The sequence below is a fragment of the Battus philenor genome, unplaced genomic scaffold (genome assembly GCF_028537555.1).
Source record: "Battus philenor isolate CCGP_79_NKW_IND1 unplaced genomic scaffold, ilBatPhil1.0.hap1 SCAF_3, whole genome shotgun sequence".
NCBI lineage: Eukaryota > Metazoa > Arthropoda > Insecta > Lepidoptera > Papilionidae > Battus > Battus philenor.
In genome coordinates, this window is record NW_027181693.1 from 8,922,814 (window position 1) to 8,941,043 (window position 18,230).

At 34.5% G+C, this 18,230-nt stretch overlaps 2 protein-coding genes across 2 annotated transcripts; one reads left to right on the plus strand and one right to left on the minus strand.

Moving 5' to 3' along the window:
- Window positions 1–2,595: 2,595 nt before the first annotated feature.
- On the plus strand, window positions 2,596–9,763 carry Polr2A (RNA polymerase II subunit RpII215). The gene is made up of 7 exons (XM_068770772.1): window positions 2,596–2,716; window positions 3,024–3,293; window positions 3,382–3,688; window positions 3,874–4,165; window positions 4,313–7,740; window positions 7,823–8,014; window positions 8,522–9,763. Exons 1-7 carry the CDS (start codon window positions 2,636–2,638, stop codon window positions 9,661–9,663), a joined length of 5,712 nt encoding a protein of 1,903 aa, XP_068626873.1. The 5' UTR covers window positions 2,596–2,635; the 3' UTR covers window positions 9,664–9,763.
- Window positions 9,764–12,131: 2,368 nt separating this feature from the next.
- Window positions 12,132–17,721, minus strand: nAChRbeta1 (nicotinic acetylcholine receptor beta1). Its single transcript, XM_068770928.1, has 9 exons — window positions 17,649–17,721; window positions 16,918–17,054; window positions 16,370–16,524; window positions 15,812–15,902; window positions 15,190–15,537; window positions 14,547–14,740; window positions 12,947–13,105; window positions 12,476–12,737; window positions 12,132–12,296 (listed from the first exon to the last, which is right to left on the minus strand). Exons 1-9 carry the CDS (start codon window positions 17,707–17,709, stop codon window positions 12,132–12,134), a joined length of 1,572 nt encoding a protein of 523 aa, XP_068627029.1. The 5' UTR covers window positions 17,710–17,721.
- Between the last annotated feature and the right edge of the window lie 509 nt (window positions 17,722–18,230).

Below are 18,230 nucleotides of genomic sequence, written 5' to 3' on the forward strand. Positions count from 1 at the left end.
AAATCGACAATAAAAAAATCACATAAAAAAACGGGACAAATGCTTTACTTATTACTCTCAATAACATTACTTCAAACTTCCAATATATGTATGTATTTTTATTAAATTATATAGATTGAATTACGGTAAGAAATTATTTTCAACTATTTGTAAGTTTAATACAATATACGTATAACTAATAAATATGTAAAAATAATTAACATCTTAAACATGATTGATTTATTTAAGTATTTTTTTAAATATATTCTAAAAAAATCGAGACACGTTAGTAGTATAAGATTGGAATTGAAGAACGAATTTTAAAAAGAATCTAAAATATTGTTTCCCAACCTTTTTGGTGCAATGTCCCACTTTAGCCTTTCTAAAATTCTTATGCCCCCCGTATATAACGTACACATTTTTAATATTAAAAAGATTGAATTGTTCGTTAAGAAATTTATATGACAGGTTTTTGAAAATAACCAGGTAATCTATACAATGTTTATATTTATGGAATCCAGGATCTTTTACAATAGACGGTCACTTATTAACATCAACTGAATACTTTAAAAAGACAGAAGTCGGAATTGATCATTCAGGTGCGAACAAGTAAGTTGTTTAGCGAGATTTCAAAACGTACGGGACGGGCCTCCCCGCGGTGCCTGCCGTTTGCTGAGGGAAGTTTATTTGACGACGCCAAATATCTATTTGATATTTTGGTTTCGTCAAGGGAAATTATACCTAATAATTATTTAGGGCAATTAGTTAAGAATTTGCGTTATTTGCTAAATTTGCCATCGAAATCTAGCATTGTATTTAAGTAGCCCAGAGCCAAAGGATTAAGCTCGACACGAGTCGATTTTAGAATTGAACCCATATCATTCAAATTGCCCCTTTATTGGGCGTGGACCCCACGTTTGAATTGTAAATACGTATCCTGTGTTCACAAATAAAGTAACATTTACAACGCTAAACTATTTTAGCTATTTTTTTACATTCGATTTCTGCTTTCGAAAAATCGAAAGCCCTTTGAGCTATTTTCGATACATATGAATATAATTATGAATATATAAAAATTTGAAGTCCGACAACGTTAATTATCTATGTCACAAATATAATAGAAACGTTTGAAACTATTTCCTTGTCTGATACATTAATAAAAAAAATGTGGGCTAAACGCTCAAATATGTTCATTGGCTTGTCTCTGCATTAAAAAAAAACATTTGCGAAATCTACAATTTGTTAAATGATTTGCAGCACGAAAAATTTACGTTAGATAGAAGAATTTACTTTAGAGACAATCAAGAAACGCATAGTGTAATCAATTCAATAACATATTTATGTCGAGACATCACGAATAAAGCATAATAGTACTATTATTGTGTTCAATTATTAATATGACCAACAAGAAGAGTGAAATAACATGTTGACTTGCTGATATATTTGCTCTCACAAACTACCGTTTTTTCCTGGCCTGGTAATTTGTTTGGATTAATTTTTGACCATCATGTAGAACCGATACCAATTATTTGTCTCACATAAATCGGCGTTGAATACATTGATCAGGCTCATAAGAAACTAGTCAAATAGTTGTAGGCATTAAAAAAATTGGATAATAAATTTAGTGCACTATGAATGGAAACAGTAATAACTAAAAGAATGATATTCAGGTATTGTGAGCTCTGCTGTGAGCGTCTATAGTTTGAAAAGAAAAAGTAGAATGATGGGAGATTAAATATTGATCGACTATAAAATAAGAAGAAGCAGTAAAATATCAAAATCATTTAAAGCGAATTAAATGCTCAAATCGATTAAAAAGGAAAGTGATAAATGTTCTGTGACAACATATCATATTCGGCGATTTTTAATGTCTGTAACAGATGCTGCATGGAATCGATTTAGTATGTTCTTGTCTTTAAATCAAATCTTATACTTGAATAAAATTATTTACAAGTTTAGTGTTGATTACTTACTTAAATGTTCTTAGATTCAATTTAAAATTGTGGTTTAAAGTAAAATCGATTTCCAACTAGAAATCTTATCCTTTTAAGCAAAGTAATCTGTAAGTATAGTTACTGTTTAACAAATAACATTTTGTTCTAAAAATTATATGTCACGAGTATTGACCATAGTTTTATAATCAGCTAATGATAAAAATTGTTCTTGATCATATTAACTGTTAGAATTTTATGTTTTTTGTATGGTGAATTTGTAATATTTGTTCGTGCTAATTTTTATTGATTATTACAAATTTATTTTAGCGATGTTATAGTATTAAATTGAAAATTTTAATGATTTCTTTAAACAATAAACTATGAACCTCAGTATAAATTTTAAATATATTCCTTTGGATTGTACTATGATAAAAAAAAATTATGATTATTATCTATTTTAATATAAATTGTAATACTTACATTGAAAAACAAATATTAAGTAATAGTTTCTGAGTTTAGCTTAGAATATTACTGGGTTTTACTTGTACACATGAAAATATTATATGCAATATCCAATTACAGCTGTTACTAATATTTTGAATCTGTTTTACTTATAGCAACACTGATCGATTGACTAATCCCATTAATTGTTGTCTTCTCCATATTTCAGTAGCAACACCGACTCCTCATAAGTGTGATGACATGTTGTGGTATTGCTCAAAATGGCTACCACGAACGATTCGAAGGCGCCCTTGCGCCAAGTTAAAAGAGTACAATTTGGTATATTGTCTCCCGATGAAATCGTAAGTTTTATTTGGACAAGATTTTTACGAAGTTATGTTAAACAATATCTGAAGTTTCCCTAGTGCAGTGTAAAATAACAATATTTGGAGCCCCTTGTGTTCATGACCAATACGAGTCCATTTTTACATATATCTTTTGACTTGTAATATACCATAATGTTTAAGTTATTAAAACATTATAAATTAATTGAAATAGTTTTATTTGTTCGATAAATTTTAAAACTTATTTAAGTATTGCACAATAGTAGGAATACATTATTGATAGGATAACAACCAGATAGTTAATGTTCATTATGTTCATTTTTAGCGACGTATGTCCGTCACAGAAGGGGGCATTCGCTTCCCAGAAACTATGGAAGGCGGCAGACCCAAACTTGGGGGTCTTATGGATCCCCGACAAGGGGTAATTGATAGAAGTTCACGATGCCAAACCTGCGCAGGAAATATGACAGAATGCCCTGGACACTTTGGCCATATTGATTTGGCTAAACCAGTTTTTCACATTGGTTTCATTACAAAGACAATAAAAATATTGAGATGTGTTTGCTTTTACTGCTCTAAACTACTTGTTAGCCCGGTAATTAAAGTTTGTTATACATTTTCAATTACATTTTATAGTAAATATACAAGGCGAAACTATAATTATAATGAACTGATTATTTTAGACGAACCCAAAAATTAAAGAAGTTGTCATGAAATCTAAAGGACAGCCACGTAAAAGATTGACATATGTTTATGACCTTTGTAAAGGTAAAAATATTTGTGAGGGTGGTGAAGATATGGATATTGGAAAAGAGGGAGAGGAAGGTAAAAGAGGCTCAGGACATGGTGGTTGTGGACATTATCAGCCATCTATCAGGCGTCAGGGTTTGGATCTAACTGCTGAATGGAAACATGCAAATGAAGACACACAAGAAAAGAAAATAATTATTACAGCTGAGAGAGTGTGGGAAATTCTTAAACACATCACAGGTAAATGGTTGGCTATATCAGTTTTATTCCTTTTTCATATTCCTTTTGCTTATCATTAATTTAACATAAATTCCTTCCTATCCAAAATTGCATAGTTTTGCTGTAATTTATAGTGAATTATGTGTGAATGTTTTTTTAGAGGTTATGTTAAAAAGAAAAGTAAAATCTTAAACTAATTATTTCAGATGAGGAATCATTTATTTTGGGTATGGATCCAAAGTTTGCTAGACCTGATTGGATGATAGTGACAGTTCTGCCAGTACCACCATTATCAGTGAGACCAGCTGTTGTTATGTTTGGTGCTGCAAAAAATCAAGATGACTTAACTCACAAACTTGCTGACATAATTAAAGCAAATAATGAATTAATGAGGAATGAACAATTAGGTGCAGCAGCACATGTTCTTGCTGAAAATATAAGACTGTTACAATTCCATGTGGCCACATTTGTAGATAATGATATGCCTGGAATGCCCAAGTAAGTGTAAATTTATTTTATTAAAAAAAAAAAACCACTTGTCTTGTTAAGCAACACCAAATAAATTATAACAAATTTCATAACTAAAATTTTTTTTTATTCATTTACCATGTAATATTTTTTGATTATTATGTTTAATTGTTTTAGAGCAATGCAAAAGTCTGGAAAACCCTTGAAAGCTATCAAGGCTCGTTTGAAAGGAAAAGAAGGAAGAATCAGAGGAAACCTTATGGGAAAACGTGTGGATTTTTCTGCCCGTACTGTTATTACTCCAGACCCTAATTTGCGTATTGATCAAGTAGGTGTGCCTCGGTCCATTGCACAAAATTTAACGTTTCCTGAGTTAGTCACGCCTTTTAATATTGATAGAATGCAAGAGCTTGTTAGAAGAGGAAATGCTCAGTATCCTGGTGCTAAATACATTGTACGTGATAATGGAGAAAGAATAGATCTACGATTCCATCCTAAACCATCTGATCTGCATTTGCAATATGGATATAAAGTAGAACGACATTTAAGAGATGATGATTTGGTTATCTTCAATCGGCAGCCTACACTTCACAAGATGAGTATGATGGGTCATAGAGTGAAAGTGCTGCCTTGGTCAACATTCCGTATGAACTTGAGTTGTACTTCCCCATACAATGCTGATTTTGATGGAGATGAAATGAATTTACATGTCCCACAATCTATGGAAACGCGTGCCGAAGTAGAAAACATTCACATTACGCCAAGACAAATTATTACCCCACAGGCCAATAAACCTGTTATGGGTATTGTACAAGATACACTAACAGCTGTGAGAAAGATGACAAAGCGAGATGTGTTCTTAACAAAAGAACAAGTTATGAATCTTCTTATGTTTTTACCTACATGGGATGGCAAGATCCCACAACCATGTATCCTTAAACCACAACCATTGTGGACCGGCAAACAAATATTCACATTGATAATTCCTGGAAATGTTAACATGATCAGAACACATTCCACCCATCCAGATGAAGAAGATGATGGGCCATATAAATGGATTTCACCTGGTGACACTAAAGTTGTTGTGGAACATGGGGAATTGCTCATGGGTATACTTTGTAAAAAATCTTTAGGTGCATCAGCAGGTTCTTTGCTTCACATTTGCATGTTGGAGTTAGGTCATGAAACTGCTGGAAGATTCTATGGTAATATTCAGACTGTTATCAATAATTGGCTGCTGTTAGAAGGACATTCTATTGGTATTGGCGATACTATTGCCGATCCTCAAACATACCAAGAAATTCAGAGAGCTATAGTAAAAGCCAAAGATGATGTAATAGAAGTTATACAAAAAGCCCACAACATGGAGTTAGAGCCTACTCCTGGTAATACCCTCAGACAAACCTTTGAAAATCAAGTGAATCGTATTCTTAATGACGCGCGTGACAAAACCGGAGGCTCTGCTAAAAAATCTTTAACAGAATATAATAATCTTAAGGCTATGGTGGTCGCTGGCTCAAAAGGATCAAATATTAACATTTCTCAGGTTATTGCTTGTGTGGGACAACAAAACGTTGAAGGAAAACGTATTCCATTTGGTTTCCGCAAGAGAACTCTTCCACATTTCATTAAAGACGATTATGGTCCTGAATCAAGAGGTTTCGTAGAAAATTCCTATCTTGCCGGTTTAACGCCATCAGAGTTTTATTTCCATGCTATGGGTGGTCGTGAAGGTCTTATCGATACTGCCGTCAAAACAGCTGAGACTGGGTACATTCAGCGTCGTCTGATAAAAGCTATGGAATCTGTAATGGTGCATTATGATGGTACAGTTCGTAACTCTGTTGGACAACTTATTCAGTTGCGATATGGAGAAGATGGTTTGGCTGGAGAAACTGTAGAGTTTCAAAATTTACCGACGGTCAAACTCTCAAATAAAGCATTTGAAAAGAAATTCAAATTTGATCCATCAAATGAGAGATACCTTAAACGAATTTTCAATGAAGATATTATTAAAGAGTTAACGGAATCGGGCTATGTCATATCAGATCTAGAAAGCGAATGGGAGCAATTGTCAAAAGACAGAGAAATATTACGTCAAATTTTCCCAAGTGGTGAATCAAAGGTGGTGTTGCCTTGCAATTTCAAAAGAATGATTTGGAATGTACAAAAGATTTTCCACATTAACAAAAGAATGCCAACAGACCTAAGTCCTATCAAAGTAATTCAGGGTGTAAAAGACTTACTCAAGAAATGTGTAATAGTAGCTGGAGAAGATCGTTTATCTAAACAAGCCAATGAAAACGCGACTCTTTTATTCCAGTGTTTAGTAAGGTCTACACTCTGTACAAAATTTGTATCTGAAGAATATCGGTTATCTAGTGAGGCATTTGAATGGTTAATAGGAGAAATTGAAACTCGTTTTCAACAAGCGCAAGTTAATCCTGGTGAAATGGTTGGAGCTTTAGCTGCACAGTCTCTTGGTGAACCTGCAACACAGATGACATTGAATACTTTCCACTTTGCTGGTGTGTCATCCAAAAATGTAACACTTGGTGTGCCCCGTTTGAAGGAAATTATCAATATTTCAAAGAAGCCAAAAGCTCCATCCCTTACCGTATTTTTGACGGGCGGTGCCGCCAGAGATGCTGAAAAAGCTAAAAACGTCCTTTGTCGACTAGAACATACGACTTTGCGGAAAGTTACAGCCAATACAGCCATTTACTATGACCCAGATCCACAAAACACAGTTATTGCAGAAGATCAAGAATTTGTGAATGTCTATTATGAAATGCCTGACTTTGATCCCACCAAGATATCGCCCTGGCTATTACGTATTGAATTAGATCGTAAAAGGATGACTGATAAAAAATTAACTATGGAACAAATTGCAGAAAAAATTAATGCAGGCTTTGGAGATGATTTGAACTGTATTTTCAATGACGACAATGCTGAGAAGTTGGTTTTGCGAATAAGAATCATGAATAACGAAGAAAGTAAATTCCAAGATAATGATGAAGAAACTGTAGATAAAATGGAAGATGATATGTTCCTGCGTTGTATTGAAGCAAATATGTTATCAGACATGACTTTGCAAGGTATAGAAGCTATAGCTAAAGTGTACATGCATTTACCACAGACTGAAGCTAAAAAGCGTATTATTATCACGGAACAAGGAGAGTTCAAAGCAATTGCTGAATGGTTGTTGGAAACTGATGGTACATCTTTGATGAAAGTGCTCTCAGAAAGAGATGTTGATCCGATACGTACATTCAGTAACGATATCTGTGAAATATTCCAAGTACTTGGTATTGAGGCAGTTCGAAAATCTGTAGAAAAGGAAATGAATGCTGTGTTGCAGTTCTATGGATTATACGTAAACTATCGCCATCTCGCTTTGCTTTGTGACGTTATGACTGCGAAAGGCCATCTTATGGCTATAACACGTCATGGTATCAACAGACAAGATACTGGGGCTCTCATGAGATGCTCTTTTGAAGAAACTGTCGATGTCTTACTAGATGCTGCTAGTCATGCTGAAGTAGATCCAATGAGGGGAGTATCGGAAAATATAATAATGGGTCAATTACCGAGGATGGGAACTGGTTAGTATAAATGATTTTAGTTGTTATAAATAGTTATTATGAACAAAGAGTATTGTATTTTTAAATTTGCGTATACTTTTAGGATGTTTCGACTTGCTTCTTGATGCAGAAAAATGTAAACATGGTATGGAAATGGGAGGTCTTGGAGTTGGCATGGGTGTTGGCGGAGGAATGTATTTCGGTGTGGGAACACCATCAATGACACCATTAATGACACCATGGTCTACCCAGAATACACCAGGCTATGGTAGCAGTGTTTGGTCACCAGGCCAAGGTAATTATACTAAATTAAACTATTTTATACATTGGTGTTAAAATTAAATCTACTACCTACTGATATTAGTATGATACCTATTGAATATTGAATCAGTCATCCTTTGTGGTGATTGTTTTTAAATGAAAGAATGTATGAGGGTGCAAGTCATAGTGGTCGGATTATACTTCCAGCTGGTTTCAGTAGCTTGCGTCTGTACTATTATAACACATTGTAACATGTACCATTAGGTGAAGTGTAGTGTACATGTAGTATCAGGTTCAATCTAATAATTTAACAATAATATTATCGAATTGGTTGTAGCAAGAGCTACATATAATAAATAATTATTATATTTATTAATCATCTAAATTGCTTAAGTTCGTTATACTTTCTAGCTAAGGCAAAAAAATAAGGCTATTTAAATCTAAGGAACTAATTTGAACTTCTATTTTTTCTTGTTATCCTGTTTAGAAAGGGAATGGCAAATGGGATTAACACATTGCAATATCATTTGTTTGATTATAGTTGGTAGCAGTATGACCCCAGGAGGTCCATCATTTTCGCCATCTGGTGCATCTGACGCATCAGGACTTTCACCAGCATACAGTGCGTGGTCATCACAACCAGGTTCTCCAGGATCGCCCGGACCCCCGTTATCACCTTACGCTTCTCCAGCCGGAGCATCCCCATCCTACTCTCCAACCAGTCCCATTTACACAGGTGCTTCTCCTATTCAATCAAACCCCACATCTCCACATTACTCACCAACCAGTCCCTCATATTCTCCAACTTCGCCTAATTACTCACCGACATCGCCGATATATTCACCGACTTCCCCAAGTTATTCGCCGACGTCGCCAGGCTATTCGCCGACATCACCGTCATATTCACCGACATCGCCGAGTTACTCTCCTACATCGCCTAGTTACTCTCCGACTAGTCCAGCATATTCACCAACTTCTCCCAGTTACTCGCCCACTTCACCCAGTTATTCACCAACAAGTCCGTCGTATTCGCCTACTAGCCCCTCTTATTCACCGACAAGTCCGGCTTATTCGCCAACTTCACCAGGATATTCGCCATCTTCTCCTAGTTACTCGCCTACAAGTCCAGTTTACAGTCCGACTTCACCAAGTTACTCTCCGTCGTCACCAAATTATACACCAACATCACCTGCCTATTCCCCGTCAAGCCCTTCATATTCTCCTACTTCTCCAGCGTATTCGCCATCTTCGCCGAGATATTCACCATCCTCGCCGAAATATTCACCGACGTCACAAAATTATTCGCCAACATCACCATCTCTTTCTGGTGGCAGTCCGACATATTCCCCGACGAGTCCGCAATATTCTCCTACAAGTCACCATTATTCACCTACTAGCCCCGCATATTCCCCTTCGTCGCCGCAACATCCTGCGAGTACACCGTATTCACCGTCATCGCCGAATTATTCACCGTCTTCACCTAATTATTCGCCATCATCTCCGGGTTATTCTCCTTCCTCAACCAAATACTCTCCTACATCTACGACCTACACTCCGACGTCTCCGAATTACTCGCCAACTTCTCGCGTGTATTCACCTTCTTCTGGTGGGCCAACGACCTATTCTCCAACGTCGCCTACATATTCTGCTAATTCCCCACCATACGACGAGGGCGATGATTAAATTAATGTATTTTATATCTGATTGTTGTAACTTTAAGTTAAGTAATAAGTACCTATTTGTATATGCAATAAAAGAAATAGATCGCAATGATCACCAAAAATTTATTTTATGTTGATAAAGAAAACTTGTAAGTTAAGGGAATTTTGTAAAAGTTTATCACGCGTGAGCTGTCATTGTACGCATTGTCGGTACGCCATGTGTCCGCCGTTGTAGCTAAAAAAAAGTTCGGGCGAGATTATATGAAATGATTATGAAATTTAAGGTGAGATAGAATAATTAATTTTAATAAAAAAACGTGTCTCTGGTAATAAAATAACTTACAGAGCACAGAAATGACGCTTTTTGTCGTTACCAAAAAAATATATTTGTTTAATTAATGAAGTCAACAGAATTTATAGATATTTGTTAATATTACCCATGTTGACAACGCCTATACTATATTCACCTGACAGTGTTAAACAGAGCTCTTTTCATCGCACTTTTAGCAATTGTATGACCCTTCGCTCACGGCGGCTGAAGCTATGCCGTAGGCGATGCTATTGCGCGTCCGCATTGATATAGTTGCTAACTTTAACTGGGCTCCACGCCCATGATTCAATAACTGCGTTACTGACGCGATGCAAATGCGATTCAGTAAACTTCGTTCTCTCCGTGAAAATGCGACTAATACGCGTTAGTAGAGAGCTAAAGCACCGCTACAAAGTCTCCATGGGTGAGGGGCCTAAGGGACAATATACAGGGTACCAACCAAAACATTTGTTATTATTTAATTACCCTCCTGTGTTTTATAAATAATACATAAAATTTTTAGATATTTTTTAATGTGATTCCACGGCAATCATTTTTTTTAAAGCCTCCGTTACATGTTTATTAAAACAGCTATCAGACAAAAAATACGCCAAGCTGTAGGGTAAACAAATAATGGAGATAAATACTTTGCCCCTATGTAATTATCGTAATTGGTGATTAACCTCAAATAAGTTTTGCATTTTCATGTTTAACTCTGTCCGGCAAATACAGTAGTATACATAGACGCATGGTCTATTAATCCGTCTATATTTCTTAATATGTACAAGTTAAACATTTTGGAGTCGGTCGTGCTAATGAGCACTATTTTTTTTTCGTTTTTTGAACTTTTGGTACGTGATGAAATATTGTCGCTCAACGTGAGTAAATATAACGATTTATTTGTTTTTAGTGTAAGTTATATCAACTGAATAAGAAAATATGGAATAGATAATAAAAATATTAAAAATAAAGTTTTAAAACCCATCTTCAGGATTTTATTTTAGATTTATTAGGACGATATGGCTATGGATAAGGTTGTCGTTTGCTAAAGTGTTCGCAAAGGTACCAAAATTTTAAGGTGAAGGATGCCATTATAGCGGAGCTCAATTTGATTATAACGTTCAGGAAGCTCGGTTAGTCGGTAGTTATCTGCCGGTAGGTCGTTTCTTTTTACGTAAGCTAACAATGGCAACTAGTTTAGGATTGAGGGAGATGCGCCATCTTATCTCAAGCTGGCGAACGTAAACATACAGCTGTGTTATATTTTGTATGTCAAAAGTCTAAAACACCATGTTAAAGACTCGGTAAACGTAGTAAGGAGCGAAGTCAAAACTTGTACTGAAAGAAACTATAAGTGGACTATTTTAATAATAAATATTTATTATTGTTTTAAAAATTAACATAGAAAATAGTACAACGGATGGCTTAATAACATTGCGTAAATAAAAACTTTCTATATGTTGATGAAATCTCAAAGCCGGACGCTACGACATGAAAAGTTAAGTGATAATAAGCAATTAACAATGTACTATATGCGTAACCGTTACGAATAACTTTTTTCTTTAAAATCGCACAGCTCTGTATTAAAGTTTGAGAGAACTTTACAACAGTATAGAACAGATTATAATATTGATTAGCGTTTTTAAAAAATGGACACAGCTGATTGTCATTCCTTTACAAAAAATATTTAAAGATTCCTTAATATCTACGTAAATAATTATACCGATATTTAAGTAATAAATTATACAGTATGTTACCGTGCGAACACAATTATTAGTCATAATAATGATGTTTAGTAGTTAGTATTCAAGTAGTAAACTACTTACATTTACACTGTATCTACTAACCTGTTTTATATTTTATTAAGTGTTTAAAATTACAAACTTACATCGAATATTTATTTAGTAACTATTGTGCTTTTATAATTCTCGAACACAGCCATTTTATATTTCTAACAATATATTTTAATTTTTGCTACATTATACACCGAAACTTAAACAAAATTTAAAGTAACGTTAACAACTTTTTTTCCTAATACACATTTTTCCTAAAAAATAAATATAAATAAAATTAAATACTGTACTTTTTAACTACCAACTATAACAAAATTTAATGGAAGCCTAAACATGATGTTTATTAATAATTAACCTATAATATTTAGTGAAATGTTTTGTCTATGCTTATTTTCCTCTATAGATTTCAATGATACGATCTTGGTCTACGTATTCAAATATGTGTGGGGCGTCCATAAGTATTCCCACGGTTCCTGCTGTTGTAACTATGAAGAAAATGTAGAGCTGCAGTCTATCAATCACCATTGCTACGTATTTCCAATCTTCGCGCGTCTGTAATAGAACTTTCTTGTTAAATTCTACTAAACAGGATTTTAAAGTCAATACGATTGTAATAACAGCTAAACCAAATGCAATGAGACTACTATATTGACCGTATTGTATACATATAGTACAATTAAATACTAAACGTTCCCTTCAAATATGTTTTGAGAATACTGATATTGAGTTACCTGAATATAAAGATCTTCATTACGTAAGTGTTCTGCTATGAATTCCACCGCTTCTGTTGCTTTTGCAGCTTCGGGAGACAGTAATAAGGAGTCGGAACTCTCAGATTCTCTTCTTTCGCCAAGTCCCAAGCCGCCTAGTGCCCCGAGTCCACCAAGCGCTCCTACCTCTCCGCCACCGGCAGCTCGGTTTATTTTACAATTGGGGTGATGAAGATCAGACAGTTCCATTGCCTCCATTTTGCTTTGTTTTGAACCAATTGCGCTGTCGAATAAGTTTCCTAAGTTCATTTTATACATGAATGAAATTTAAGCTAGATTGTGTTTCTTACGTATTATTTTGTTTAATTTATAGTCATAATTTGACACGTAATTAGCACAGCGATAGACTAAATTAAAATAGATGTGTAAGTTTATATTTTTAAATATTTAATTCATATTCAAATATAGTCAATATGACCTGAACTCCATTACCTAATATGTTTGGGTAAGTCATGAGGAGCAGCGGCATGGGGCGGTGCGCCCATTCCTGGCATCTCCATCATCCACCGAAGACGAGTTTTGCGAGGTCGACGCATTAACAAAGCCGCAGGCAAGTAGTGCAGAAAAACACTTCTTATCCACAGAGGCATCCTGAAATTAAATAATAGCGTACATGTATTTTTTTGTTGTTGTATTTTTAAGCAAAAACAAATACATTGCGTTTTATAGACAACTGTAATAGATTAAATAAGAAAACACGCATTATAGTCGGACAGGTACCCACAAATATTTCTTAGCGAATAAATCCTGAAGATTAGCTCCAGCGAGAATAAAAGTACCTTGTATCGAAGTCCCCTTTTTCAACATCCTCGTCGAATACTACATGCTTACTCATGCATCCTAATCTCTAAGCCTTCTGACCCCTAATAACACCCTTGTTTCGCACGAGAGATCCATTTCTAAGGGTAAGGCTTTTTACTAATGAAGGCCTTATCGGCATTTACGACAAATTACCGCGTAAACTAGGCTGAGAATGGGTACTCCAAAACAAAGTTTCGCGACGAATTTGTTCTTAATTTCTATCACCGAAGGGTAAAATTATCAATGTTGTTGAATTTGTATGTAAAAGTGGTAATGAAAGCCTAAAAGTATGTGAGGCAATGGGAGTAATGCTGATCAACGTAAGCACATTTACGCAACCAACTCTTAGCTTCTAAAACTTATTTGCTAGCTTTTAGCTTAGCTAGCTTATTAATGTCACGAGATTAGAGACGATGGAGACGTCACGAGAGACCTTTGTGTATTATTGCACCATACGGTTAAATATTTAGGTGACATATACTGACAGATCTAACGCAACTAAGTGTAAATTTCCCATCATCAGCATAATTTCTGCCATAGAACATCGCCACTGTTGGAAATAGGCCTCTTATAGATTTCCAATAAGACTGGTTGAAAACTGTCTGCCGCTAACGTCTTCCGACCTCAACAAGGTCGTCACTCCAACGTGTTAGTGGACGTCCTTGCCATATGAACATTGAATGCGTTCTCTTTACTCGCATGATTTAGGTAATGAAAGTGACTGACTCTTTTTGTAAAACGGCAATTTATGTAATACATGACTTTAACTTATTATTGTTATGATAAGAATATATTAGGGAGACCGGGAAGTAATGTCGATTCTGTCGACATATTTGTTTATTTTTATTGATTTTTACCGTTACGGCATTGAAAATTTGTACACTAGATAGGAAAAGGTTTTTGATAACGAAGGTAAATATGATATTGGAAATATTGTGGAATAGAAATAAAAACTTGTTAAAAATGTAGTTATGTGAATTTAACTTAAAAAAGCGACTTTACTTTCCGGTCCTGCTAATACTTCAATCATTAAGGTAAGAGTTCCTTATTGACAGTTACAAGAAAAATGCTAAATGTGGTCTTTATTAAAATATTCTTCTAGACTCATCGCCTAGCCCTTCTATACTCGGCTTTAAACGTCTTACCTATCATCCGAAGCCGAGGTTCTTGAGTATTTCATATAAATATAGTCTCATCTTATAAACTCTAATAAAATGTATTCAATATTTACCTATGTGTTCTTGGTCCTCGGAAATTCCAGTTAATGATAATCACTGTGACAAGAATACTGACTGTGTTCATTATAAAAGTGAAAAGCAAGTACTTTGCTATAAGCGGTAATACCAGCGATGTTGGTGGTAAGATTTTCGACACTAATAACAGAAACACGACCAGAGAGAGTAAAATGCTTATTCCTAATGTCACCTGTAACAAAAAAAAACAATATAAATTAGCCGAGATGACTTTTCTGTTAATTTAAGGAATTAAATTATAGTCTTAACAACTAAAGAAAAAAGTTAGTGATTGCAATAAAACCCGTCTTAGACGCGTAGTCGTGCGTTTAGTGTCATCCGAAAGCAGTTATAATATCGTCTGACCACCTTGTGGGGGGACATCGCTTGCAGAGCTTGCTGTTCCGTGGTTTCCAGAACCTCAAGGCCCCAGCGGCTATCTAATTTGCGCGCTGCGTGACCTGCTCGCTATCACTTCAATTTACCAATCTGTTCTATCCTTATTTTAAATTCATATATTTACGACGGGTATAAACGGCCAAAAAAAGACAACTGAGGAAGATAATTTATCTAAAAGTTTATTAAAACAATCATAGTTTTAAATAAGTTATTCAAATTATTATTATGTAAATGTAATGTTACCTTTTCTCCTGCCTCTGCAGGCAAGTAGAAAACTAATACGCAGAGAAATGAGATCAGTACAGTAGGCAGAATTAAATTGACAGTGTAGAACAAAGTTTTCCTCCTTATAATAATGTAGAATGTTATATCTGTCTCAGTAGGGTGGTTGCCTTCGTAAATATTTAGGTAGGCAGGCACTTCTATTATATCCCATGTTCCTGACTTCCAATAATCGGAGAGATCCACAAAGTTTTTATTGTTGTAAAGGGCAAGTGAAACTTGATCGCCGTTAAAAGTCCATGAGCCGAATTTCATAATGCAAGTTTGCTGATCAAAGGGAAAATATGTTACGTCGATTGTACAGGAACTCTGAAAGCACATTAAATACTTCGTTATACTTTTTTTATTATTATTATAACGTAATAAGATTCGATTAACTCGACATCTGACATCAAATTAATATCTATCAGAAGATATAATGCAATGTAGAATAGCTAGAATAGCAGGGTGTTTTTCACGAAATGTTTCAGACGAACTAAACAATGTCATCTATCTACCTTGTGGGTCGACATCCCACGATGTGCTTGCCGGTCTTACCTTTTCTTTTGCAAAATGCTAATACTTAGCCATATTATTAACTTACCTGGTATATAGCTGGTGGAACCCACAAAACTTCACCATTGGGATAAATCAAAACGTTAGATTTGTACCGCACTTCGTAGTTACCATCAGCGCTGTTGACAAGGATTTTGGAATTAAGATAATAAAAATGAAAAGTTTTAGAAAATTATGAATCATTTAACACTGCTGTTTGCAGTTATTAGTTTGACATAGCTTGTTATTTGGCTCAGTCTAGCCACGCCTCTTAACCAATCAAAGCTTTCCTATTTTGAAAGTCACCTTCACAGTGTCTAGATGAACGCATATTTTCGAATGCAATGGTTAATGATGATGCACTAAAGTATAAAAATACAATGTTTTATTTGAGATCATTTGACAAATGATGGAATCATAAAGAGTCGACGTCACGTCAAAAAATTTACATTATTTAGTTTTTATTAATTTTCATTCACTCTCATTTATATCTCAGATTGAGACATATAATTACTGTTATATTATTAGCCTCATTGTAGCTCTATTATATTTAACTAAGGTGTAACATCACTTGAAACTTAAAACAGTTCTTTATTTAATCACTTACTTATTAAAAAGTACTATGTCAGGTTTCCAGACTTTGTCCGGGGGCAGGCGTAGGACTCCGATGCCGCCGTAGTCTGCTTCATCCCACATCAACTGATAATCCATCCACACGAGCCTCAGCCACACGTTTGATTTCATTATTTGATTTTTTTCATTCTGAAAATGATCGTTTAAATGATAACATTAGAGTAAGTATGAATCAAAACATTAACTTGTTATATATTAATAAGCTTTTTTAATATTGAAAAAGAGTTTCATTGCAAATAATCAGTCATTTGGTGGGACGAAATCACAGTTTCAAAAGGTAACAATTAAAATACAACTTTTATTAATACAATGCAACATATTCGTTATTGATTATGGACAACGTGATAAATGTTTTTATTAAATTACAATTATTTCTATACTATTATCGACAAATTAAAAAAAAAATCAATGCATATTAAGGTATGTTTCTTGTATGGTTTAAGTACGAATATAACATAGTATAATTTAATTTTAATATTTTTATTATTGACACGTCTTAAGATTATTAATGAGTATACATACCACGTTAATTAACTGGACGAACGCTAAGCCAAAACGTACGTCCACTTTTTGAGTCATATTTTGCACGGGGCGGATGAGCTTGTTGTATCCACGAAAAAGATCGCGGACTAAACGCTCTTCGTCTTCTGAACACCATCCTTTAAAATAAATTCACTGATTGAAAATCGTAGTGTATATTCAATTATAATAAAACGGTAACGTAAACTCGTTATATACATAGTTAATAAATCGATTATTATCATTTTTAATCTGGTTCGTAATCATAACGTATTGAAAACCATTTTGAACCATTGAATGTGCATTTATAATTTATTTAAATATAATGCCTCAAGTGCCATCTAGTGACAGTTTTTTGAGAAGTATTACATCTGGTCTCAACTGATACTGCTCTCTAGCAGATCAATACGTTGCCTGCGAGATGAAATCTTTATAATATTCAAATACATGTTCACACCTATTAAATACACTATTATGGTTGATAATTTCAAAAATAATCACGAATATTTATTTTTTACGAGTATATACAGTTAATGTACCTGAAATTTAAGTGAAATTTTATTTCAGTTAAAATATATTAAACGTTACTAAAGTAATTACACTTTTACTACAAATGTTTTCATTTAAAAATTTGATAGCTAGAGTTTATTTTTTTAATGAAACTTTGAGGTGACTAAGATGCAACCAGTAGTAAAATTAACGTGAAATGATTTGTAATCTATAGTGATGTGTACCTGAATAGAGTATTGCTAAGAAGGCTACAGCCAGCAGGGGCCCGCGCGGCCTGGCCCTCATGGCGGCGTTCACTGACGCGCTCGCCGCGTCTCGCCTCCCTACAATGCCGCCAATCTACAGGGCCGCACTGTGTGAATTGAAATTGCTTATGGGACGAACAACTTGCTCTATTTATATATATTTTTTTATTTATAACAAATATTTAGCGCTCTAAATAACGCTACATAACCCTAACGGAACACAAATGTGGAATATAAAAAAGTTTTCTATCTTTAATAAAATTTCCTAACCAAAATCATGTGTGTTCATGGGTAGAAAGATATATGTGGTGGTATAATAAGAAAGAAATGTGTGTTTGTCCAACAAATTTGTGTATATTCAATAAACAAGACAGTTTATCGCAAAATAAGACTATGTTAAAAATATAGGGGAGTGTTTGCAGATACCCAAAAAGTTGACGCATTTTTTAGACAATCTTCATCAATCATCTACCTAATATGATACTTGTTATAAAGATTACTTAAATTTTACAGTACGGCACTGGACTACTACGTCTGTAGTATTACATGAGATGTTTTTAA